Below are 25015 nucleotides of genomic sequence, written 5' to 3'. Positions count from 1 at the left end.
AATTCACTTCAATTTCGTCAATGGCAAATGTGTGATGAAATGGTAACATCATGGATTCTAACCTCACTGACTAAGGATATCGCAGATGGTGTGGAACATGTCAATCATTCTGTGGAACTTTTAAAGGAGTTGGAGGATAGATATGACCAAATCAATGGGGCAAAACTATATCAAATTCATAAGAAAATTAATGATCTCACATAAGGAGATTTAGATGTCACTATTTATTATACAAGGATAAAAAATCTATGGAAAGAATTAAGTACCTTGAGTTTGAAAAATCAGTGCAACTACTTGTGCATCTGTGGTGCTAAGGATAGTATGCACAAAGTTGGAGCAGGTTGGACATTTGATTCAAATTCTCATTAGATTAAATGAGGTATACACTATGATGAGAGGTAATATCCTCATGATGAATCCATTTTCCTCCATGGTACAGGCCTTCTCCTTATTGATTCATGAGGAGAACAAAGAGAATTTAGGCCTACCAATTGAATGTCAATCAACTTCTTTAAATGTGAATGCTTTTAACAGCAATGTCAAATATCCAATAGGAAAGACTTTCAGATTAAACTTTAAGAATAATAATTATGCAGGAGGTAGCAACAACAACAACTTAAGTAACAACAACAATTATGCAGGTAACAATTACTACTCAGGAAGCAAATAAAAATTTCATAGTTTGTGATTTTTACAAAAGACCAGGACACATCAACGACAAGTGCGACAAATTGCATGATTATGCCCAGAACAATAACAATCAGAACTACAGAATAAATCCTCATTATCATGGCCAATATTATAGAAAAAACACTGCTCAAATTTCAAAGAAAAATAAAATTGTAGCTAACGTACATGGTGTCCCAGATGACATGGTATCTATCTATGGAGAAGAACAATCACAAGGAGATAACCACCATAATGCTAATATCACAAACGAGTAGTATGGATAAATCATGAACCTACTACAACACTTCCAGATTGAGAATGTGGGAAAAGATTCAAACACATCAAATGTCAATGTTGGCAACTTTGCAAGTAATGTAGTCTGCTCCTCTTCTATTGATTTTAACAATCCTTCATTTAAATATTTTAAATCAAGTGTTGATTTATGGATTATAGACTCAGAGACATCAAATTATATGACTTTCAATAGAAATTCCCTGACTAACATTAAGACCCTGCTTTATTCTATATTATTTTCCCTTCCTAATGGATATAGAGTTATGGTAACAGAATTTGGTGATGTAATAGTTACTTCTAAAATCATTCTACACAAAGTATTTTATGTCCCTTCATTGAAGTATAATCTTGTCTCAATTTATTCTCTAGCCTTTTTCATGAAATGCATAGTCTTGTTCACTAATGCATTTTGTCTATTACAAGACCCTTCAGTGAAGAGGCCTCAAGTGATTGGTAATAGAAAGGATGGATTCTACTTTTTAAGCACCAAATGTTTGAAGAATACCATTCATGACAAAATGACTTCTACTTGTTGTTGTCTTCCCAACAACAGTCATTTTTCAATTTCTGTTGGAAACAAGATTCCTAATGATAAGAATCATGTTACTGAGTCTTGTTTTAGAGATAAGTGTAGATTGTTCAATAATAACAAGAACAAATCTTTTCCCATTCGTGTTTTTGTTCTTTTTGTGTGTACTTCTACGCTCAATAATAAGATTATTTTCTCGCATAATAAATCATATATATCTGCTAGAGAGAATGTGGATTTACTGTGGCACAATATACTTAGTCATGTATCTTTTGTTAAAATAAAGAATATCTCCACACTCCTAGCAATATTTTGTACAAAACAACCTTTCTTGTGTACCATTCGTCCCATGGCAAGACGAATGAGATTGCCCTTTAGCCAAAGTGCTAGCCATACCAAAGAAATATTTGAACTACTCCATATTGACTTATAGGGACCATACCATCTATCTACATATGACAATTACAAATACTTCATCACATTAGTAGATGATTTTAGTAGATCTACCTGGACACATCTCTTAAGTACTAAAATAAATGTTTTATATGTCCTGAAAATCTTTACAAATATGATGAAAAACTAGTTTCACACCACTGTCAAGAGTATCAGGTTAGACAATGGCCTAAACTTTATCAATACTAAAGCAAGCCAATTCTTCCAAACCAAAGGCATCATACATCAGGAAAATTATCCATATACACCACAACAGAATAGTGTGATAGAAAGAAAACGTAAATATTTGTTAAAAACAACAAGAACCTCGTTGTTTCAATCCAAACTCCCCTTAAGGTATTAGGGAGAATATATCTTAACAGCTACCCATCTTATAAATAGAATCTATTAAAACTACCTCAAGAATTATGAAGTGTTGTATAATAAAAAGCTAGACTACACTTAATTAAGTTCCTTTGGATGCGTTTGTTACCCCATTGTACCCAAAGTACACAAAAACAAATTTCAGCCTAAAACCACCCCTAACATCTTTATGGGATATCTCTTTGGAATAAAAGGCTAAAAGGTAAAGAGTTTTATCACAAAGAAGATATATATGTCTAAAGATGTCACATTTCATGAGGATGTTTTTCCCTTAATTCTAAACTCCACAAAATGTACTTTTCCTTCTATTCTTAAGTCAATACCTACTATTGATTTTGTTGATTATACTGAATTAAGAACTCATAATAATTTGGTAAATGATTGTAGAAATAAGATTGTTAGAAATACGGATGTGTTACTGAACTCTACTCCACTAATTGCATTTCCATCTTCATTACCTACTCCATACAGAGAAGATCTTAGATGGAAAATAAAGTTTCTCAATATTTACAAGATTACATTTTTTTCCATTCCCACCTAGAAAGCTTTTGTCACCACCTCACAACCTGATGCCACCAATACCATCATTTCACTTAATGCCTTATTTACCAAATATCACCATGTTCCCCATGTTGTCACTGCATCCAATATTCATGCACTTGTTGAAAATATTTATCATGATAGTGAGCCATCATTATTTGAAGAGGCATTTGAGTCCTGTCTGATAGAAGGTCATGACACAAGAATTTGAGGCTCTTTATGCTAACAAAACACGGAACCTTGTCAAGCTATCAACAGGCAAACAAGCAATTGGCTGCAAATTAGTGTATAAGGTCAAACACAAAGCAGATGGTAGCATAAAAAGATTTAAAGCCATATTGATAGTGAAGGGCTACACTCAACAAGCTGGAGTGGATTATACAAAAACACACTTACTTGTAGTAAAAATGACTATTGTGAGAACCTTAGTAGATTGTGCTATTAAAAGGGATTGGGACATATTTCAACTTGATGTCAATAATACATTTCTTCATGGTGACCTCCATGAAAAAGTGTAGATGAAAATGCCCTAAGGACTTGATGTGCAGGAGCCAAACCTAGTCTGGAGACTCAACAGTAGTGATAAGTGACTGATATTAGTGGTGAGATGGTGGCAGTGACAGAGGTGATCGAAAAATGTACGATAATAGTTGTAATGGCGAAATTTGTTGGTAGTAAAAATTAACTATAGTGGTTGATAGTGATGGTGGAGGTGGCGGCGGCTATAGAGACAATGGTGAAGGTGACAACGAATATAATCATCATGATTGGAGGCGGTTAATGTTGTATCAACTGACAATAGTGGTTATTAACAATGATGGTTGTCATGACAGAGTTGGTTGGTGGTCGAATGGTGGTTGACAATTATGATGGTGGTAATGTTTGGTGATTATGGTGAATATTATTAATACAAGAATTCGAGTGATGCCTACATCTTAAGGATAACAAATGATGCCTACATCTTATAATTTTAAACAAGTCTAGTGAAAAATTTAAATTAGAGAATCATGGAAATATAATAGTTATTTTCTTTAAAACAAATTAAAATGAAAAATTAAAAACTTAAAACTAAAACAGAGGGGCTAATTCTCCCGCGCAGTAGTCATCGATTTGGGTCTTTCTCACCCTTATTTCAAACAAAACCAAACTGGCAATCCTCGTCAGTCTTACGACACTTCATCTTGACCGTTTATATTGTATTTATCTAACGGTATCAATCGCTTCGTTTACCAATCACGCGGATCGAAGCCAACACCATCAATAACAGTCCTCCAGCTATAAATTAACTTCCCCCTTTACCCCAAACTACCATCTTCTTCATCATAATTTCTGTAATCACTCGTACAAATTCAGAAGATTCCAATTTCAGGTTCATTGATCAATCATGCATTTAAATTAAGTTTGATTTCTTGCTCCATTTAATGTTATTTGACAAGATTTTTCTGATTTCATCCTGTTCTTTGCTATATTCCATGAGTAATACTGATATTTTATCTGGGTTTTGTTTATATGGTGGTTTTGGGTTACTAAATTTGTTTGTATTTGTTTGATTGAAGCAGAGAAACTGAAGGTTGATTGAAAATGTCTGGCCGTGGAAAGGGAGGAAAAGGATTGGGAAAGGGAGGAGCAAAGCGTCACCGTAAGGTCCTCCGTGATAACATTCAGGGAATCACAAAGCCAGCTATTAGGCGTTTGGCGCGTAGAGGAGGAGTGAAGCGTATCAGTGGGTTAATCTACGAGGAGACTCGTGGGGTTCTTAAGATCTTTTTGGAGAATGTAATTCGTGATGCTGTTACTTACACTGAACATGCTAGGAGGAAGACGGTGACTGCTATGGATGTTGTCTATGCACTCAAGAGACAAGGAAGGACTTTGTATGGTTTTGGGGGTTAAGGGGGAGATTTGGGTTCTGACTTTTGTTTTGCCTGCAAAAATCTTGGTGTCAAGAAAGGGATATAGGGTTCTGTTTTGCTTTTTGTTTGGGTTGGTGGTTCTATTCTGGTGTAATTACTCTATGGTTCATGAAGGGGATATGATTATGTTAATGTAGTATTACTAGTTCGTTTTTTGTAAGTTGGATCTGAAATTTGCTCTAATTCAATGAAATACTATTGACAGATCTAGTTTCATCTCTCTCTTCCTCTCTTTAATTTGTGTTGATATTGGTTTGATTGTGTTTTGTTTTTTTGCCCAATATCCTTTCAATTTTTGTATTTACAAAATCTAGTCTATCTTGTTGTAGACTTGGGTTACTTAGAGCCCGTTTGGATGAGATTATAAGTTGGTCAAATTAATTTATAAGTTCCCTTTAGTTTATTATGATGTTTGATTAATATTAATTTTAAGTTATACAGTTCTTAAAGTTAGCTAAAAATGAAAAATTAGGATAACTAATTTTTTTTAACTGCTTAAAGTTATTTTTTTTTATCATAGAAATTATTTTTATATATCTTTTATACTTTAACTAAATTTTCAAACTATCCTTTTTATTCTTTTAACCCTAAAATTCATATTATTTTTCTCATTTTTTTCGGCATAAGTACTTTTATCCAAACACTCAACTGCTTATTTATAAAAATTATTTTCAGCATTTTAATGTTTTAAAAACACTTCATATTTAAAAATTATTATTTTTAAGTTCATCTAAGTATACTCTTAGTTGGCTGCTTATGTTGATAAATTTTTCCAACAATAAACAGAAAAAGTATTACTGCTTTAGGATTCTTAAACCATCTAACAAGAGCCTAAGGTTATCCATTTGCATAGCAAGTAGTAGTGTTCATTGGCTGAGTGACCTTAAGCCTCAAGGTGGATGTGCTAAGAGAAAAAAGGTCTCATTTCTATTCTAATCCAAGTTTTTACTTGGTGTTTAACTTGTGGGTATCACCATCCAAGACTTTTAAATATGGCCTTATTTGATTTGACATTAAAAAAAAATTAAAAAAAGATTTTTTTTTATAATTTTATATTAAAATTATATCAAATATATTAAAATAACCTTTAATTTTATTATTTTAAACATGTAATTAAAAAAAATCATTTTTTAAAATAAACTAAAAAAATAATATGTCATTCTTTTTAAAAACTGATAAAGTAATAAGCTAGAGGATGTCAATTGAGACTAGTAAAGTTAGTAGAGTAACATTTTTGGATCACTCAATTATTGATGAATTGTAGTTTTGTTCTTTTTAAGATTTGGTTATATATATTTAGCTTTAAACCAACTAAAATGTGTTCTTTTTGCTCCTTATTTTTTTAAAAAAGTGACATTTAAACAATTTTTTTATTATATTATTCTCAAATTATTAATTAGTACAAATTTGTATAACACGTACAAGGATATTTCATAATTTCGCTCTTAATTATTCCTTATTATTTGAGTATTCAATAGGGACAATTTCAAATATATAAAATAAACTACTTAGTTTACAAAAATATAGCCATATTTTATTTGTATAAAAAATAGTCAAAATCATACTAAATATACAGTGACTATACACTCATATACAATATAGATTACGTATACATAAGCTATACACTGAATATACATTATGATACACACAAAAACTGAATATAGCTTGACTACACATAAAATATACACTCACTATAAATGTCTATACAACGAATGGACATTTTTTTTGATAATTACTTTGGCCGAGTGACCACTAGGTGTAATTTGCCCTATCCAATATTTGAGGGATCAAAACTTCTTTAAGTACCCATAAAAACTTTTTAGGAAAAATTACTTAATTGAATGTGTTTTAAAAAATTATTTATCATTTCTAAACATACTTTTATTTTATTACTATTTTTTGACAATCAATAACAATACTTTAATTAAATAAGATATTATATACACTTTTTTTATTTGGGGAAAAAGAAAAATGCGCGTCATTATCCTTCTCTCTTTCTCTTAGGGCTTTTTCTTCATTTTTCTGGCTCATCATTCTTTCCTTATTCTTTCATCTTTTTGTTTGTTTCACACGGAACTCGTAGTTTTAGGTGTACAATTTTAATGGAAGGTCAAAAATCTCATAGAAGAGCCCACGAATTCGAATTGTTGATTCAACCGGTGGTGGCGAAGTGAATGTCGATCCTAGTTTTAGTTTGAGAATTTCTGCAAATCAATTTCTAGAAGAAGCTGGTGGAAGGTTAATCAAAATTTTCAAGCAATGCATGTGAAGAAAAATGACAGTAGAAGTAAGAAAAAAATCACTCAGTTGAGTTCTAAATCTAAATCGAAAAGAAAACGAGTTGATGTTGCATACATCTAAGAAAATTGTTGATAGTGATGATGATTTTGAAGACTTACCTTATCAATTTCAGTCAAAAAAGTGAGATCTACAGTTGCTCAGGAGAAGAATCCAAAAAGTTGAAAAATGTTGTGCAAAAATATGAATTTGCCGGAGAGTCTATATCCGGTATGTTATTCTACCAACACATTATTTAACTGATAGCATTTTCAATCTGTTTATGTGTATTTTCTTAGTTAGTCGTTATTTTGAACTTGTGTGCTAGATATTGAAGAAAAATTTGTGTATTTTATACTTTTATTATAGTCTAAATTTATTTGCTCAAATTTATTATACTTTAGTGATCTATAGACATACACATTAGAGTTGAATTAGAAGAGAATTAGAAACGAAGGAAATCTGTAGCTAATGCAAAAAGTCTTCAGTGATCTGTACACCATATTAAACTTTGAACTAAAATGTATTACACACATTAAAGTTGAATTAGAAGAGAATTAGAGACGAATGCAATCTGTTGCTAATGAAAAAAGTTTTCAGTGATCTGTATACCACAAAAATGAATTAAACTTTGAACTAAATTGTATTACACACATTAAAGTTGAATTAGAAGAGAATTAGAGACGAATGCAATCTGTTGCTAATGAAAAAAGTCTTCAGTGATCTGTATACCAAAAAAATGAATTAAACTTTGAACTAAAATGTGTATTACACACACATTAAAGTTGAATTTGAAGAGAATTAGAGACAAATGAAATCTGTAGCTAATAAAAAAAGCATTCAGTGATCTGTCAAGAACAAAAGTGATTTTTTTTTATGTATTTGATACTTTCATTATATTCTATTTTAGATTAATTTATTCTTTACTTTTCTTATGGAGTGAAATTAGTGTTCTTTAGCCTTTTTCTATTAAGTCATTTTAAATTTTTTCAGATACTATTGGTTGATGTGTATTTTTTATTGTTTTGGTGTATTATGAACTTTGTTAGTTAGCCTTTTATTTTCTATGAATAAGACTACTTTGTTGTGTGACTGATTCAGATGTTAAACATGTTTCGAATCTTACGTTGGAAAAGTTGGGAATCAAAAATCTTTAAACATGTTGTTCTAAATTTGTTATAGTTTAAGGATTGAGTATTGGATTGTAGCTTGTCTTGAGTTTATGGTTCTTTTAAATATTATACTCTTCTAACATTGATTTATCTACTGTTGATAATTCCACCTTGAAATATGTAATCACTTGCTTAGTTTGAGCTCTTTTCATGTCTACTTTTGTCTCCTATGCTTTGTGCCCTTTTTCTGCATATTTTTATTCATCTATTAGTCATAATCTGATTCATTTTCTCCTTGCCTGACAGTTATTTTAATATTTTCTCTTCAATAGTTTTTTCTTAGTTTCTATTAATGATCAACTGCTTGGTTTCTTTTTTAAAAATTGTAGCTTCATGTTATAATGCTTTGATGGAACATCTCATATGCCTTTAAACTTTCTTGATTTTCTAATTGAGCTTTTTTTATGTTACTACTGATTTTAATTAAGCTTACTATATTGCTGCTGATTTTGAGTCCTATTTGAGGGTTCATGTTAAGATATAATTATCTATAGTGATAGATTGATATTATTTATATGCAGGATCGTAAATTCTGAAGACATTCAGATATTTTGTATTCTTCAAGTAAGTGGTCATCATATACTAATAATGATGTGATTGAGAAAGTAAAACTTTCTTTATCTGAAAAATAACTGGAGTTGTTTAGGAATACTTGTTTTGGTTACTTTCTTGACCTTTCGAAAGTGATCACACAACTTTAACTTATTCATTGCCTTATGAACAAGGAGTTAAAATACACAGCAGATGATGTATTTGCTATTGAATTACATGAGAAGAGCCTATTTTTCGGGCTTAGGAAATTTAAGTTAATTACAGGTTTAAATTGTGTTAGCGATGGTTGTTCTATTAATGTTTCAGATTTTCTTGTCGGTTGTTGAGCAATTATTTTTCTGAACAAATCATTGTCGGTTGTTGAGCAATTATTTTTCTGAACAAATCATTGTTTAAAAGAATCATCTATGCGAGTTATTTTTAGCAAAAAAAAATCATAGATAATGATTTCGCAGTGTCACTAGCTGTTTTGTTCTTTATTAATGATTTTTTGTTCTCATATGAGAAAAATGAATACCAAATTAGTAATAGATATTTCTATCTTGAATTCAATCAATCAGTACTATAGATTAGATTGATTGCCTCTTGCGCTTTAAATTTGAATATTTGAGTGTTGTTCTAGAGTCGATGAAGATTTAGCTATTTGGATTTCTAATTCTATTCCAAGAATTTTGAGGTGGAAAATAGTTGCTGAAAGTCAATGGAAAAAACATATTGAAAATGGCATCTTCATGCCTACTAAACACAAGGTATCTATACAAAGTTAATACAATTTATAACACATATATATATTAGTGTAATGACCCGTTAGGTCATTTTGAGAACTAGTCTTCTTTCCTTCATAAAAGACTCATTCCGTACATTTAAATTGTAAATTTTAGACTATTCGATAACTTCATTTAATTAATTGATGGATGATTTTAAATAATTAATTTAATTGATGGGCTAAAGTGTTAATTTATCTAATACTTATACCACTTTTCTTATATTTAATAAAATAGGTTAGTAGGGTTTGTTATTTTAGTACATAATTAATAAGAAAAAGAAGGAAATAAATAAAAAAAATAAAAATAATATATATATATATATATATATAATCTGATGGCAAATGCCATCAGATTTAAACTAGACGCCGACGATGAAAAGGAAAAAAAAACAAGAAAAAAAATACGGAGGAAGAAAGAAAGAAAAAAAGGGGAAAAGAAAAATAAAGGAGAAGAGAAAAATAGGAATTTTCATTTTAAAGCATCGAGGTAATTATTCTCATCTTTTCCATTAAATTTTCATATGATTATGAACATATTTTTAGGGTATATTGGTAGAGAAACAATGCTGAAATAAGAAAATATGATCCTAGGGTTCTTCATATACAATCTTGATTTGGGGGTCGAATAACGATCCATTTTAGCTGAAATTTGACATGTGAGTTTATTTTATCATGAATGAATATAATCGGAAAGAAAATTTCAGATTTGACTTCAATGACATAGAATGAGTTGGTTCCCAAATTTTGATATGTTGAGATAGATAGTTAAATATTAGATATATCATATTTTATGAATTCTATTAAATTTATGATATTGGGGAAATTAGAACCTAACCCTAGGCTTAAAATTTGGAAATATGAGAGTTGACATGTTATTTGACATCAACATTAGGAACTTGATTATAGATTTGGGTAGATTTTGGGTCTAGGCTAGACATATAATAATATGGGTGTTGTTAGTTTCGAAATCTTATTGTGGTTATTGATTTGATTAGATTATATTTATTTGGAGGCCCAACGAAAAGAGAAGGCTCAAGTACCAGAGTAATTGCTTGATTAATTAAGGCAAGTGAATTTCTAAACCTTAGTTTAAACTTATAGATGCTTGTATTTCCGTGTCATATATACTAGGAAGTAATGAGAATTGGACTGGATTATTGACTGTATGATTGACCTTAAAAAATGGAGATGAGGGGTATAAAATGGTGATCTAATGACATGTAATGGTGGAATTGATATGTTGTGATTTTGGACATGTGAAATGACTATGTTGATGTGAGATAGGAAAAATTATTGTTGTTGTCATGTTATTATCGTGAATTATATGAACATGAATTGATTGCATTGGTTCTGACATATTGTGTTGAGACTGAAAATGATATGAAACAAAAGGGGTCGGGCTACACGCTCCGTGGCAGGTATATGAAATAAAGGGGTCGGGCCACACGCTCCGTGGCAGGTATTATGAAATAAAGGGGTCGGGCCACATGCTCCGTGGCAATATATATATGTTGAGGGGATGGGCCACATATTCCGTGGAAGGTTACATGGACAGAAATGTCCCCCATGGGTTCCGGACTGTGATTCAGCGGATGTGTACCGATAGGACAGACATGCATCATTTCATTGCATTGCATTGCACCTTTCTGACATTTGTGAATTTGTGTTTACCCCTATATTGCTCTGTGTATGTTGAACTTGACTTGGTATGATTCATTGATGAGAATTTGTGGACTGTATTACTATTGTTATCGCACAAGTGTATAGTTAGGCTGATTTTATGCAGGTTGTAGTTAAGGAGGTTCGGTTGGGAGGATAGGAGTACTTGTATCTATTAAGCTTTGCTTAGTTTTAGTTATCCACTTGCTGAGTACCGTGTTGTTTGGTACTCACCCCTTGCTTTCACACTTGTGTAGGTTGTGAGGCCGAACTTGTTTGATCTCCTAGTATTTCCACCACATCTGAGGCTATCATTTCGAGTGTTGAGGTAGCTGTTACATCAATCTAGCGGACACCTCTTACTCTTTTATTATGTTTTAGTCCTACTCTAGAGACAAAGACATTGTGACTGTATTTTCTTTCGTACTTCGATAATTTATTAGTGGCTTGTATACGTGACAACCAGTCTTGGGGGATTTTGGAGATTATTTATTTGTTTTTGACTAATTTAAACCTTATTTTATCTCAATTACTTCCGTATTTACTTTTCGTTGAGTTTTAGGCTGACTTGTCTCGGTGGGTTGAGATGAGTGCCATCACACCCGAATTTGGGTCGTGACAATTAGTTCAACTCAAGTTAATATATCTATCTGTTTTTGTATTTTAATTTCAGTTTGAGAACATAGTGGCAAAAGAAGATGAGGTATCTAAATGCAGGCTTTCTGAACCTTGTGATTACCATTCTAAAATCTTGAAATTGAGGCTGAAAGGAATAAAACATTGTCTAGATATGTTGACCAGGGAGGTTATAGAGTTGGAAAAAGAATTTTTAAAGGTATAAGCTAATGTCTTTAGGCCTTATCTTTTTTCAAAAATGTTATTCTAATATTTGATTATATACTATGCGAATGAAAATCACAAAGCTCTTGAAGAGAAGATAAACTTACAATCTATTCAAATGAAAAAAATTGTGATGAATTTCAACAAACAATTATTGAAGGATATTTCTTTGTTGTTTGCTAAGAGAGACGCCAACAGTTTTTTTACTCAAAAAGCCAGCGAATCATCTAACAAAAAGGCTAGAGAGATATTTTCGGATGGATTAGACTTCAATGAAGGCTTATTCATGTTTTTAATACGTCTATAATATATTTTTAATTCTTTCTACTTTTTCTGAATTAGTAAAAAATGGTGTTCTTGAATCCATGTTAAAGACTTTGGCCGAGTTTGAGTTAAAATGGGATAATGAATTGATTTGTTTAAGTTTTGAAACATGCAACATACTTTTCTATCCAAGTTGTATAATTGTAGATTTTTTGTTTTGCTTGCTGGCAGGGAGTTAAATGGTAGTTTATTTATTATTTAGATTTTTTACTTATCTAAGTTGTAGTTTATTTACTCTTTTGATATATCTAAGAACTTAGTTTGTTTAAGCTTGATTTTTTATTCACATATTTTTCTTGTAACAGACACAATATTTTCTCCTTGTGTTGATGCATCAATACATGTATTAAGAGGGCATGACGCTCAAGTTGTGAAATCAAATCAATATGAAAAATTCTCAAGTGCTTAAAGCTTCAATTAAATTTGCTGCCGTTCGAAATTCTGAGAGCAAAATTGATAATGAAGGGTTTAATACAAATGTAATACATATTTCATATCCTTTCATTCCACTTTTTTAAAAGTGTTTATGTTATGTACAAATGAAGATGTTGCTGGAATTGCTATTGAACAAGTTTTATCTAAGGTTGCTACTAATATAAATGGTATTAGTTTTATTTTAAAGGTTCAAATAATTTTTTTCCCCATGTGATATCTAATTACTCTACCTAGTTCTCCCTTAATGCATTACTAAAATATTTATTTTGTATATAGGTGAAGAGGCTACTGATCTTAACGTAGTTGGGCCGCAACCTAATAGTAGTGCATCTAAAAAAGGTGAACTAGATAGTGGTGCGTCTACTGATACCGATGCGGCAAAGGGTTGTCAAAAAGCTCCTCCAGCACTTGTTGACTTCATGTTGTGTGCTGGAGATCCTGCCTAGATACGTAAGGCAGAAACATCATATCTAAAAAGGAAAGTTACTGTTGAGGAAATCAAAAAGAAAAAGGAAGTCACTGTTGATGAAAATAAAAAAAAGGTGACACCGAAGAAGCGTAGAAGAAAACTTTTTCAGAAAAATCAATTAAATCTCCTTATGTACAGAATTTTAAATTTGGAGGGACTTTATGTGTAACACGTCAAATATTTGAGATAAAATATCCCCTTTTCACTTGTAATTGGAGTAGATGATGAATCTGATTTGATAGATTCATTCACTTTGTGGCTTTATAAGGATATAAAAAAGAGGTAATTTATTTATATTTGTTATTTTATATGTTATAAATGTTCTTTAGTTTAAATGAGTTAACTGACTGAAAATTTCATTTTCTTTATTGTAAAAAGGAAAGAAACCTTATCCAGATACTGTTGATGTCCTCAAGCCAGCATTTGAATTAGGTATTTGCAATGTACAAGCAAAAGAATGATTTTTCAAATTGACACATTCTGGACAAGCATGGAGTGATGAGGTTAATTATGTAAACTTTAGTTGAACACTCTCACTTTTCTGAATCAACTTCTTCTCCCATTTTTCTTTCACGATTCATATCTATGGCGATTATTGCTACTTACTATGGAGGCTTTAAATATTTTTAATACATCTATAACATATTTATAATACATTTTTTATTTCATTTTGGAAAGAACTGTTCCTTTGCTTGAGAGTCAATGCTTAGCATAGAAAAATATAATGTATTTGTTATGTTTGATAGATTTGTAGGCATATGCAGACTTAAAATTTATAAGTTAGGCAAATAATATAAAACACAAGATGATTAGGTTTTTAACATTGTAGCACATATGTAATAAAGCTAAACTAAAGAAACTAGCACTACTTTATTTTATTTCAGAGGCATATTTCCATAATACTAACAACTTGTGCATCAAATAATTGCAACAACTCCTCATCTTTAGGACTCTGTAGCAATCGTAAAAGATGTCCCATGTTTATTAGTAGAGTGGTCTTTACTTCTTTTAACTTCCACTTACTGCAAAACACTCTGTTCATTTAAGGATCTCCAAATTTATTTTTGTTATCTATTGAAATCATATTAACAGTAGCAACAATCGATTGATACTTGCTATAGATTTGAAGTATTATCTGACACGTGACGTCATTTTTATTATATTAGAAAGAAAAGGAAGTATGAAACCAACAATAATGTTCAGTTTACAACTACTGATTGTCCATTAAAGACAAAGATTGATCAATCTTATTTTCAACTTTATGAAACTCATGAAAATAAGAAGAAATTTGGAGAGCACTTTTTTCGTTGAGAATTCCTCGTTCCCTTTCGTGTGAATTCCCAAGCGGCGAATTTCAAACTTGTGGGGCCCTATCTATTCAAGCTTCTGATGCTATTGCTGAGTATATATGTGGACGCCATTTGTTAACAAGTACCCCATGGGACGAAGTGAATTATGTTTTCTTTCCAATAAACATTAAATAGGGTTATCATTGAATTTTTGTTATGTTGATATTGTTGAAAGGTCTTTGAAGGTGTATGATTCATTTTCGGTTGGGGGGGAAATTATCTGGCTCAAAACGTTGTTGGCATGATTTCATCAGTTTTACCATACTACTTGACTGTGGTTAAGTTCTATGATAAGCGTTCTGAATTGAAGACATCACCTAAATACAAAAAAAAATGAGTTTGAGCTCATTGAATCTGAGTTCATAATTGAAGGAATTCCTAGATAACAAGAAGATTTACTGCAAGTTTAATTGTTTATCAAATAGATACTACCTTTTGTATTGGTCTTATTAAACTCAATAGTATTTTTATAATAATTTTATATTTTAAATTTTGCAGGAACTGTGGAGTTTTTATGATTGTATTTGCGGAGTTAGTGAGCAATGGGCAGGATATTGCAAATCAACAACTAAGTGCATACAGTCTCCAAAAGAGGTTTAGGGTTCTACTATGAGAATATGTAGTGAAGAAGCAAAAGAGCAATCTTCAAAGTGAAGACGAAAAATCGCATAAATAAAGAAATATAGTTATACTAGTTAATATGTCTATAAAAACTATATTGTATAAAAATAGTTTATAGCTGGTATATTAGTTAGGTTTTGAAGATTGTTTTATGCTAGTTAGTTGCTGTTTCTGGTTATTTCTTCCTCATTGTTGATACCGGCAAGACCCAGCTAGATGATGTCTGCTGGTTGGTAGTGAGAGTACTGCTATCTTTTTTAAGGTGAATTTTTGTTCATGTAAAATACACATTTAATATAGTTTTTTGTTCATGTAAAATATATCTTTTTTATAATGTAATACATAGCTACGTTAATGTTAAAGTATTGCAGTAATATTATCAAACTTAAACTTGCATTATGAATTAATATTGTGTTGAAAACACGTTTTCAGTGATATATAGACAACAAAAATGAAACTTGAAGTAGAAATGACTTAAACTTGAATAAAAAATGAATTACATACATATTAAATTTGAATTAGAAGAGAATTAGACATGAATGAAAAGTATGGCTAATGAAAAAGCCTTCAGTGATCTATAGACCACAAAAATAATTAAATTTGAACTAAAATATATTATATAGACATTAAAGTTGAATTAGATACGAATGAAATGTAGCTAAGGAAAAGACCTTCAGTAATCTATTTTCCAAAAAAATGAATTAAATTTGAACTAAAATGTATTATATAGACATTAAAGTTGAATTAGAAAAGAATTAGATACGAATGAAAAGTGTAGCTAAGTAAAAGGTCTTCAGTTATCTATAAACCACAAAAATGAATTAGACTTGAACTAAAATGTATTACACACACATTAAACTTGAATTAGAATAGAATTAGTTATGAATGAAAAGTGTAGCTATTGAAAAAGCCTTCAGTAATCAATAGAACGCAAAAATAAATTAGAGTTGACTAAAAATGAATTATATACATATTAAAGTTGATTTAGAAGAGAATTAGATACGAATAAAAATTATAGCAAATGAAAAAACCTTCAGTAATCTATAGAAACACAAAAATGAATTAAACTTGAACTAAAAATGAATTACATACACACTAAAGTTGAATTAGAAGAAAATTAGACACGAATGAAAATTGTAGCTAATGAAAAAACCTTCAGTGATCTATAGACCACAAAAATGAATTAAATTTGAACTAAAAAATGAATTCTTGTAGAAAACTAATGACCTAAAACAAACAAAGTTTATTCTTTATTTCAAATGTCATTCTTTATCCAAAGGCCTAACTTTCTTGCAAGTCTTCCTCTTGTGACCTTGTTGTCCACAATTGTTGCATGTTATTTTTAATTTTTTGAATTCATCTTCTCTCAATTGCGTGTGTCTTTTATATTTTGACCTCTCGGGAGGTCTCTTTTCAAATGGTGGAAGTACAACCTCTTCAAGAACGTGTGTTGGTATATTGCAGGTGCTTTTATCTAGAGGGGATTCAAGTGAAACTTGTATGTCAACAATATATTCCCTTTTGTGTAGTAATCAGAATAATATTTTTCATAATCAGTGTGTTTTATTATTAAAAAGTCAAAGCATGTGGACATGACAGCTCATCCAATTGGAATCTCCCACATGTACATATACGTTGTTGAAGACATACCGTGAATCATATAATATCATCAAGTACTGTATACAAATATTCATTTATCTTCCTAACCAATGAAAAATAAGAATAAATATAAGTAAGAAAGATGTTAGATGTGAATCAAAAGAAAAAATATTAGCAAATTTTTTTTACAGATACCATAGCCTTAATTTCTCCGATGAAGTTTTGTTATGCTGTAGAATTTTTTCATACATTTTCGCAAGATAAAATCCTAAAAATGTTGCCTTTAATCTGTTATAGTTATTCTGTAACACCCCAAAACTTTCCGCCAAGATCCGAACCATTCTTCATATGCGTATTGGCTTGAAATCGATGAATTCTAATTGTATATATGCGTTAGGATCAATTCTTAAGTATTTAAAGTGCATTAAGTGGTTTAGGGTCATAAAGGATCTCTAACACCAAGCCCAATACAAAGAATTTCAATCGGCTAAATTTTTTTATGAGTCCGTATAATTATCAACTTCAAATGACCATATCTCCTAGCATATAATGAATTACTGTCACATGACCTATCAAATTAAAGGTCTTGGAGTCTTCTTTCCAACGCCACCAATATTATAGTTGTTGGAGTTTGGCGTAAAAGGTTATGTGCAGTTAACCAGAAGGGTGAGCGATAAGTCCGCATCGCGAATTTGGCCAATCTTGGTTCAACTTAAAATTTCGAGAAAAAATGAACTATGAGGAAACAACCTCGGGACGCAAACTTGTTCCACCCTAGTTCAAATTTTTGCCCGTTTTCATTTTTTGTGATAGGCTTTTTGTTTTTTTCTCCACCTTTCCCAACCTAACTCACTACATTTGGGGACAAAAATCCACCTCTTATCAGCTCCCAAAAAGTTTTTACTCTCATTCACCTTAGGAGCTTTGAGAGAAGAGACTAGAAAGTAGAAGAAGAGCTTAGATTCAAGATCTAGAAGCTATATCCTTAATTTTAAGTGAGATAATCTTCATTCCAGGTATGTAAGACTACTTATAACGTTGGATTGAGTTCAATCTCGTGCCCTACATCTTTATTGGGGAGTTGATTACGTTTTGAGGTTCCATGAAATGGGTTCTTTAGTTATTTATAATTTCTATTGAGTTTTTGCTTATAAATTCATATATATTGAAGTTGTCTTTGAGTTGACTATTTGAGGTATACATTCATGTCTTCATTTACATGAACCCAAATTGAGATTTCATTTTTTGTTATATTATGAAGTGATGGAGTTTTAAAATATGATTTGTAAAGGTTTATGAATGTGAAAGAGTTGAGTTTTGAGGATTCCCACAACTATCATTTTTGAGTATGAAAGAGTTGAGAATTTATATATGTTCTTTTAAAACATATATTTGAGAATGAATTGAGTTTGAGAAGTTCTTAAATTTTGTTATTTTGGATATGAGTATTTTGAGTATAAATGATTGTTTGAGATGGAGTTTTGGAAAGGTATGAATGAGATTGTGAAGTCTCTTAATTTTTATTTTGAGTATGAGTATTTTGAGTATAAACGAGTTGAGCATTATTACATTTAAACATCTATTTTGAAATTGAGTTGAGGAGATAAAACTATGTTTTAAATGCATTCATTGAGTTGAAATTGTATAAAATTTAAAAAGAAGAGATATGTTGAGTTTTGAGCTAATTCCAAAAGAGACTAAATGAGTATTTTACTCACTTGATGTATATGAGCATAATAAAGTATTTTGGGAGTAGTATTGAGCACCGATATGGGGTGAGCCCCTAAACTACGTAGCCGGCGTAGGATAGAGGCTATGCCTTTAAGTCCCAAAATAATGGACTTGATTGAGTGTGGATCCAGTGAGTTGAGCATCCCTTACCCTAGCAAGGTATTGGACAGCTACGACAACGGTAGTGCAAAGCGTTGTATCATCACTAGCTCATAAGTGATGGTTATCGTTTAGAGAAACTCTCTAAAAATGAATTGATGATTTGGTTGAGTTGCATACTATTGAGACCATTTTCAAGCACTGTTTAATTTTTAACTACATGTTTAGTGAGTTAAGTTGAGTATTTTCAGAGTTGAATTGAGTATTTTCAGGGTTGAGTCCTTTGAGTTGAGGTTGACTATTGTTGATTGTATTTTCCTCTCAGCTATTTTACATACTTGTACATTTCATGTACTAACGTATTTTGGCTTGCATCATTTTATGATGCAGATATAGGTGCTAGATATCATTAATAGGCACTCCGTTGAAGATCTATTCCCTTTCTGATAGTGTTGAGACATCTTTGCTTTTGGAGGAATCATATTTATTTCATTAATTGCTTATGAGTAGTTTCTTTAAGGTAGCAGTGGCTTGTCTTAGTACCTTCTTGATAGTAATAGAGACTTCGTAGACATAGATTGAGTAGACTGGAGTTGAGGTCCTTTTCAGCTAGTCTGTTTTTATGAAAACTATTTCTTATAAGATTGAGTTGACTTTTAAGATTGTTTATTTTCAAATTACTCCTTTATCGAGTATTGATTGGTTAGCCCCAGGGGCGGACCTACCTTGTGCCGATGGGGTTAATCCGAACCCCCTTCGGCGGAAAATTATACTATTTATACATGAATTAAACTCGAATAACAAATATATTACACATACATTAAACTTGAATTAGAAGAGAATTAGAGACGAATGAAACATGTAGCTAATAAACCAGCCTTTAGTGTCTGTAGGCCACAAAATGAATTAAACTCGAATAACAAATATATTACACATACATTAAACTTGAATTAGAAGAGAATTAGAGACGAATGAAACATGTAGCTAATAAACCAGCCTTTAGTGTCTGTAGGCCACAAAAATGAATTAAACTTGAACAACAAATGTATTACACACACATTAAACAAGTAAAAAAAGTAATTGTGATAAATGTAGAAACAAAAATAAACCTTCATATTGAATCACAACTGAATAAAAATCGTAGGACAAAGACATGTATCGCTAATGAATTAGGCGCGCAATCTAATTCAAACCTTCAAACAATTAAACATTCAACCATTCAAAACTTTATGTAATCACATATCTGTACTCAGAAATCACAATTCTTCAACTGATTCATATCTGCGTTCACCTAAAATTCACAATTCTTCTGCAATAACCACCGAATACACATCACTGAATTCCAAAATTAGAGTATTAATATTGTAGAAAGTCGCGGTTGAGAAGCTAAGAAGGTAAGTATTACCCTAATTTGTGAGAAAATCGTGGATGAGAAGATTGGAGAGAATATTGGTGTAGCAAATTTGGAGAGAAACAGAAAAAGAGAAAATCACGGGTGAAAATTTTATAAGAGTAACGATCATATTTAATTTAATTCAAATAATTTGCGATATATAATTAAAATAATTATATTGCTATATGTGATAAATATTTCTTGAATATGATACATTTAAGTGATTTAGAGCCCGTTTGGATGAGCTTAAAAAAAGTAACTTTTATGTATGAAGTGCTTTTAGAACTTTAAAGTGCTGAAAGTTATTTTTATAAATAAGCAGTTGAGTGTTTGGATAAAAGTGCTTAAATGAGGAAAATTATGTGAATTTTAGGGTTAAAAGAATAAAAAGGGTAATTTGGGAATTTAGTTAAAATATAAGGGATATAGAAGTAATTTCCATGGTCAAAGAAAATGACTTTAAGCACTTAGAAAAAAAAAGTTAGGAATCCTAACTTTTTATTTTTGACTGACCTTAAGAACTTTCTGGCTTAAAGTTAGCATTAGGCAAACACGTCCAAAAGTTGAAAATGGACTTTAAGTTGGTTTTGACCAACTTAAAGCCAATCCAAACGGGCTCTTACTCAACTTCTTTTAAGTACTTATGGTAGCCCAAAACGTAAAGCCTTACTTGTGGCCCATATTTAAGTATTCATCCATGGCGGTAATCACCAATTAGTCCCCGCCCATATGACGAAATAACTCAAATTTTGGAACCTCAATTACAGACACGTCATCGATCTTTGTCATTTTCATCACATATCATCTTAACCGTAGAATAGACTCATCAACGGCCAATATTATCTCCCATTACTTCACAGGGATCGAACTTCTCCCTTAAATAGTCCAACCGTGTCCCCTTCCATTTCCACATTCTTCAGTAATCAGCCTTTTAAGCTTCCAATTATTCATCAGGTTCACCCTCTTCCTTAATTTATCTGATTGTTTAAGGTTTCTGTTGGGTTTTCTCTGAATCCCGTGAAAATGTAATAATATAATTTTAGCTACCCCTTGTTGATTATTTTGTTAATTTTGATTGTATGTTGCAGTGAATTGAAGATGTCAGGCCGTGGAAAGGGAGGCAAAGGATTGGGTAAGGGAGGAGCAAAACGACATCGCAAGGTTCTCCGTGATAACATTCAAGGTATCACAAAGCCTGCTATTAGGCGTTTGGCTCGTAGAGGAGGAGTGAAGCGTATAAGTGGTCTTATCTATGAGGAGACTCGTGGGGTTCTGAAGATCTTCTTGGAGAATGTGATTCGTGATGCTGTTACTTACACAGAGCATGCTAGGAGGAAGACGGTGACTGCTATGGATGTTGTCTATGCTCTCAAGAGGCAAGGAAGGACTCTCTATGGTTTCGGTGGTTAGAATTCTTGTTCATAAGAGAAGACAAATGAGTGGCGGAAATTGGCGAATGTGGATTTTAATTCAGTGTTGAGTTTTTGTTTGATGTAATTATATTAGTGTTAAATTAATGAAAATTGCTCTATCTTTCTCTATTCGATCTATCAATTTGTTGAATTTTCTGTGCAAATGTCTTGTTTTCTCCTCGAAATTAATCACAGAGATTCTGTTGTGTGTATATATATAAAGAGAAGAAGAGATGGTAGCTAATGAAAAACATTGCAATATGAGTGAAAGAAACTTAATTGGAATTGAACAAAAGATGGGACTGTTAGTGTTTACTTCACCTAAAGGACCACTTGGTGTTGAACTCATTCAAGAACAGAGTTACTTCATCACTACACTCTCAGAATCCAATAGGTCCTTAGTTGTTCTGTCTTGTAAGGAGGCAAATGCTGGCCAGTACTACTCCTATTAGATGTGTACTGTTTAGTCATGTGGTTATTGTTGAATCCCATTTCCAGGAGATGAGTTGCTGCAAATGTTGCTGGTTACAAGCAACGACAGGGATGGTGCCAGTCCTGTTTCCTTGCCATAACTACTCAATGCACCTGGTTTCGTCACAGTAAGGAGTAGAGAGTTGCACAGATGGGATTTGAAGAGAGTGATCATTGAAAGGTTTGGGAGGTGCTGCTGTTTACATTCAAACCAAAGTAAACCAAGCCTAAGTAGTCATGACATTTGGTTGATATTGATTGACGAGTATGAAGGAGTTTAGCTAAGATGACTTATAGCATTACATTAGAAGAATAAAATAAAAAGAGATGTTGAAAAAACGACCATCAGTCCTATTAAAGATGGGGTGAATCAAGCAACTCTTATATATAGATGAGATAGGAAGGAGGAAGAACCACTAATAGCATTTGCAATCAATTGATAAGATTGATATTCCAATCTTTCTTCTTATAACGTATTGATTTGACCCCATAAGGGGGACAAGCATGTCGTTGTGGTGTAATTTCAACAGGCTTTCTTGAATGGGGTCTGCTTTTGTGGGAATGGTGCTCCAAATACTTTTGATACCGAGCTACATTCCTTGAGCACCTCCATTTCTTCTCAGCTATTCTCTTACACCGGGAACAGATGGGGAATGAAGAAGGCGAGCTGGAGATGGATTATTTGACCAAGGGTACGAGTAGCTGGGGAGGAACAGGCATGGAGGCCATTATGTACTTGCATATTATTGAAACTGATGCAGCTGGGAGGTTGTAAAAGGAGCTTTTCCAAGGAGTGTTAAGTTGCTTGTTGCTGAAAAGTCTGAAATGGAGCGACCAAAAGAATAGTTTCTTTTTCAGATTAATGCACAATATATTCATAAACCAAATAGCAGTATGTATATATTGATTCAAATTCTCAGAATTTTATGCAAACAAAAAGGATGTGACATAGTACAATATTGTATAGGATATGAAAACTGAAAGCACTAGTGGGGTATGGCTAGTAATGCTTGTGATTGCTTCTCATACTTGAAACCATTTGATTTTGAATCATCAGCACTCCACACAAATATTCCAGACAACTCTCCTTTACTTTTAAGCTTACTACACGCTGTGAAAAATCCGTTTTCTGGAGATAATCCACCACTCCCATCCGTACCGAAGCTAGCCAAGATCCTTCCCCCTTCATAATTAGATCTTTGAGTGGAAAAATAGTCCATGAATTGAGTCACAGTCGTTCCCTTATCATATGCGTAAAATTGAAAGTTAACATAGTCTATAAGGTGACCGTAGCTTTTCCACAGCGACTTGTAATGACTCTGAACTTCATCATCATCAAACGGAGCTATGGAGGCAAATGAAATAACTCTCTTGTTTTTCAGAGTTTTAATTAGCTTGCCTATGCATTCTGCAAAGGTGTCAGGGTCAGCTTGGAAATGTTCATAGTCGATATCGATTCCATCCAAATTGTATTGTTTAATGATATCTGTAAGAGAAGAGACAGCATTCGAAACCCAAGAATCAACTGAAGAAGGATTGAAATAGGCGCTGCTTCCTCCAACACTGTCCCCTCCTAAGCTCAACGCTACTTTAACATTAGAATGTCGGTCTTTAATCGTGGAAACAGCTGAAGGGGTAAGGTTATCTGTATCCCAGAAGATGTTGAATTGACCGTTCGTGGGAGATGGAGAAGAAGAAGATGTTGTGTAGTCAATGGCAAAGGAAAGAATGAAGTGAAATTCAACGCCAGAGTGAATAGGGACATCACTAAACTTGACATTTTTGAACTCTGCTCCAATGTATTCCCTGAAAATATTGGAATTTCCAGGTGCTGCATAAATTGATGATAGAAAAAGTAAGAATTGAAGAGCAAAAAATGAAACTAAAATCTTAGAGAACTCCATGAAGTTGAGATATATTAAGAAGTGTTATGTGTTTAAGTTTGCTAGAATAGATTGAAGATGTGCAATTTAAATAAAGGTTCTTTTACCGGATTTCCAACTACTCACTTATATTTCACTGGTCCTGTTACCCCCTACACTATTTCAAAGTGATATTAATTGCACCCTAAACTGCAATATTCAGATTTATTGTGTGCGGTGAAATACACACACCGATCTATATTTAACATGTGTATTTTCTATTTAAATTTGTTTTTTATTTACTTTCTTTCTCATTCTTTTTCTCTTCATCACCTTCCACTATCTTTTCACCATTAAAATAATATCAAAGCTTCTTCTAGTGATGGCTAAAAATATCAAAAAAGGGCCAGATTTTTGAAAAATCTTATTAAGAATCTTCTTCTAATGATGAATTTGAACAAAAATCATTAATTAATTTTGCTAAAAATACAAATTCATCAAATGGGTTGAAGAAAAAAAATCAATCTTTATGCAAAGAATGAACGAGAAATTGAGTTTATGCAAAGAATGAACGAGAAATTGAGTTTATTTTATTTCTTTTCTGATTGTAAATTGTGTGTAAATAAAGCTACAGATTTAACGTTTATTTTTGGATAACTTGAAAGATTGATTTGTATATATGAAATCGGTGGAAAGTGAGGTAAACTAAGATGAAAAAGTTACCGACAAATTTATCTTCTTAGTCTTTTAGTTTCTTCTTCTGCGTCGATTATTTCTCCGCCATCGCTGCACGATCAATAAAAGATTATTTATTCCACTTTAGAGTATTTCAGTGGTGTAATAGGATTCCCGTAAAATCTAAGTGTGTAATTGAGAATCTGGTAATAGGAGAAATTAAAAAGTGTTGTCTTTAGCTTAATGTTTCATCTATTGGGTGAACCATGAATGTGACAAACAACTAGTATAGTATGTATGAATTCTTTTAATTAGCAGAAGGGGGACGGCGATGACTCCTAAAATGTTTTGTAGTCTTTTGGACATATATATTATTCCTTCCATGTCAATTTTTAATTAGGTACAAAGGAACCTAATCATACTCTGATGCTTAATACTTCTCCATTCTTTCGTTTCAATTTTTTTTTAAGTTAGTTTTAAAAAGAATATTTATTTTCTTTTAACAATTCTTTAATTTTAAACTTTTCACTTGACATGTTTAAATCAAA

The 25015-nt window shown here is 31.9% G+C and overlaps 3 protein-coding genes across 4 annotated transcripts; 2 read left to right on the top strand and 1 right to left on the bottom strand.

The window, feature by feature from the left end:
• Window positions 1–4121: 4121 nt before the first annotated feature.
• LOC129903404 (histone H4) lies at window positions 4122–4977 on the top strand. 2 transcript variants are annotated; one of them, XM_055978955.1, is made up of 2 exons: window positions 4122–4217; window positions 4408–4977. In XM_055978955.1, the coding sequence occupies exon 2, from the start codon at window positions 4430–4432 to the stop codon at window positions 4739–4741; it is 312 nt and encodes a 103-aa protein (XP_055834930.1). In that variant the 5' UTR covers window positions 4122–4217; window positions 4408–4429; the 3' UTR covers window positions 4742–4977. The 2 variants fall into 2 exon arrangements, with proteins under 2 accessions (XP_055834930.1, XP_055834931.1); XM_055978956.1 differs by having other exon boundaries at window positions 4133–4217; window positions 4405–4977.
• A 15935-nt stretch (window positions 4978–20912) lies between these two features.
• Window positions 20913–21588, top strand: LOC129903405 (histone H4). Its single transcript, XM_055978957.1, has 2 exons — window positions 20913–21001; window positions 21136–21588. The coding sequence occupies exon 2, from the start codon at window positions 21146–21148 to the stop codon at window positions 21455–21457; it is 312 nt and encodes a 103-aa protein (XP_055834932.1). The 5' UTR covers window positions 20913–21001; window positions 21136–21145; the 3' UTR covers window positions 21458–21588.
• Window positions 21589–21926: 338 nt separating this feature from the next.
• LOC129903219 (chitinase 2-like) lies at window positions 21927–24142 on the bottom strand. Its single transcript, XM_055978728.1, has one exon. It carries the CDS (start codon window positions 23832–23834, stop codon window positions 22917–22919), a length of 918 nt encoding a protein of 305 aa, XP_055834703.1. The 5' UTR covers window positions 23835–24142; the 3' UTR covers window positions 21927–22916.
• Between the last annotated feature and the right edge of the window lie 873 nt (window positions 24143–25015).

The sequence above is a fragment of the Solanum dulcamara genome, chromosome 9 (assembly GCF_947179165.1).
Source record: "Solanum dulcamara chromosome 9, daSolDulc1.2, whole genome shotgun sequence".
In the NCBI taxonomy this organism is placed as follows: Eukaryota; Viridiplantae; Streptophyta; class Magnoliopsida; order Solanales; family Solanaceae; genus Solanum; species Solanum dulcamara.
This window is presented reverse-complemented; position numbering and strand designations above follow the sequence as displayed.

Coding starts and splice junctions, on each gene's coding strand:
- LOC129903404 (XM_055978955.1), top strand. CDS start 4,430: ATGTCTGGCCGTGGAAAGGGAGGAAAAGGATTGGGAAAGGGAGGAGCA.
- LOC129903405 (XM_055978957.1), top strand. CDS start 21,146: ATGTCAGGCCGTGGAAAGGGAGGCAAAGGATTGGGTAAGGGAGGAGCA.
- LOC129903219 (XM_055978728.1), bottom strand. CDS start 23,834: ATGGAGTTCTCTAAGATTTTAGTTTCATTTTTTGCTCTTCAATTCTTA.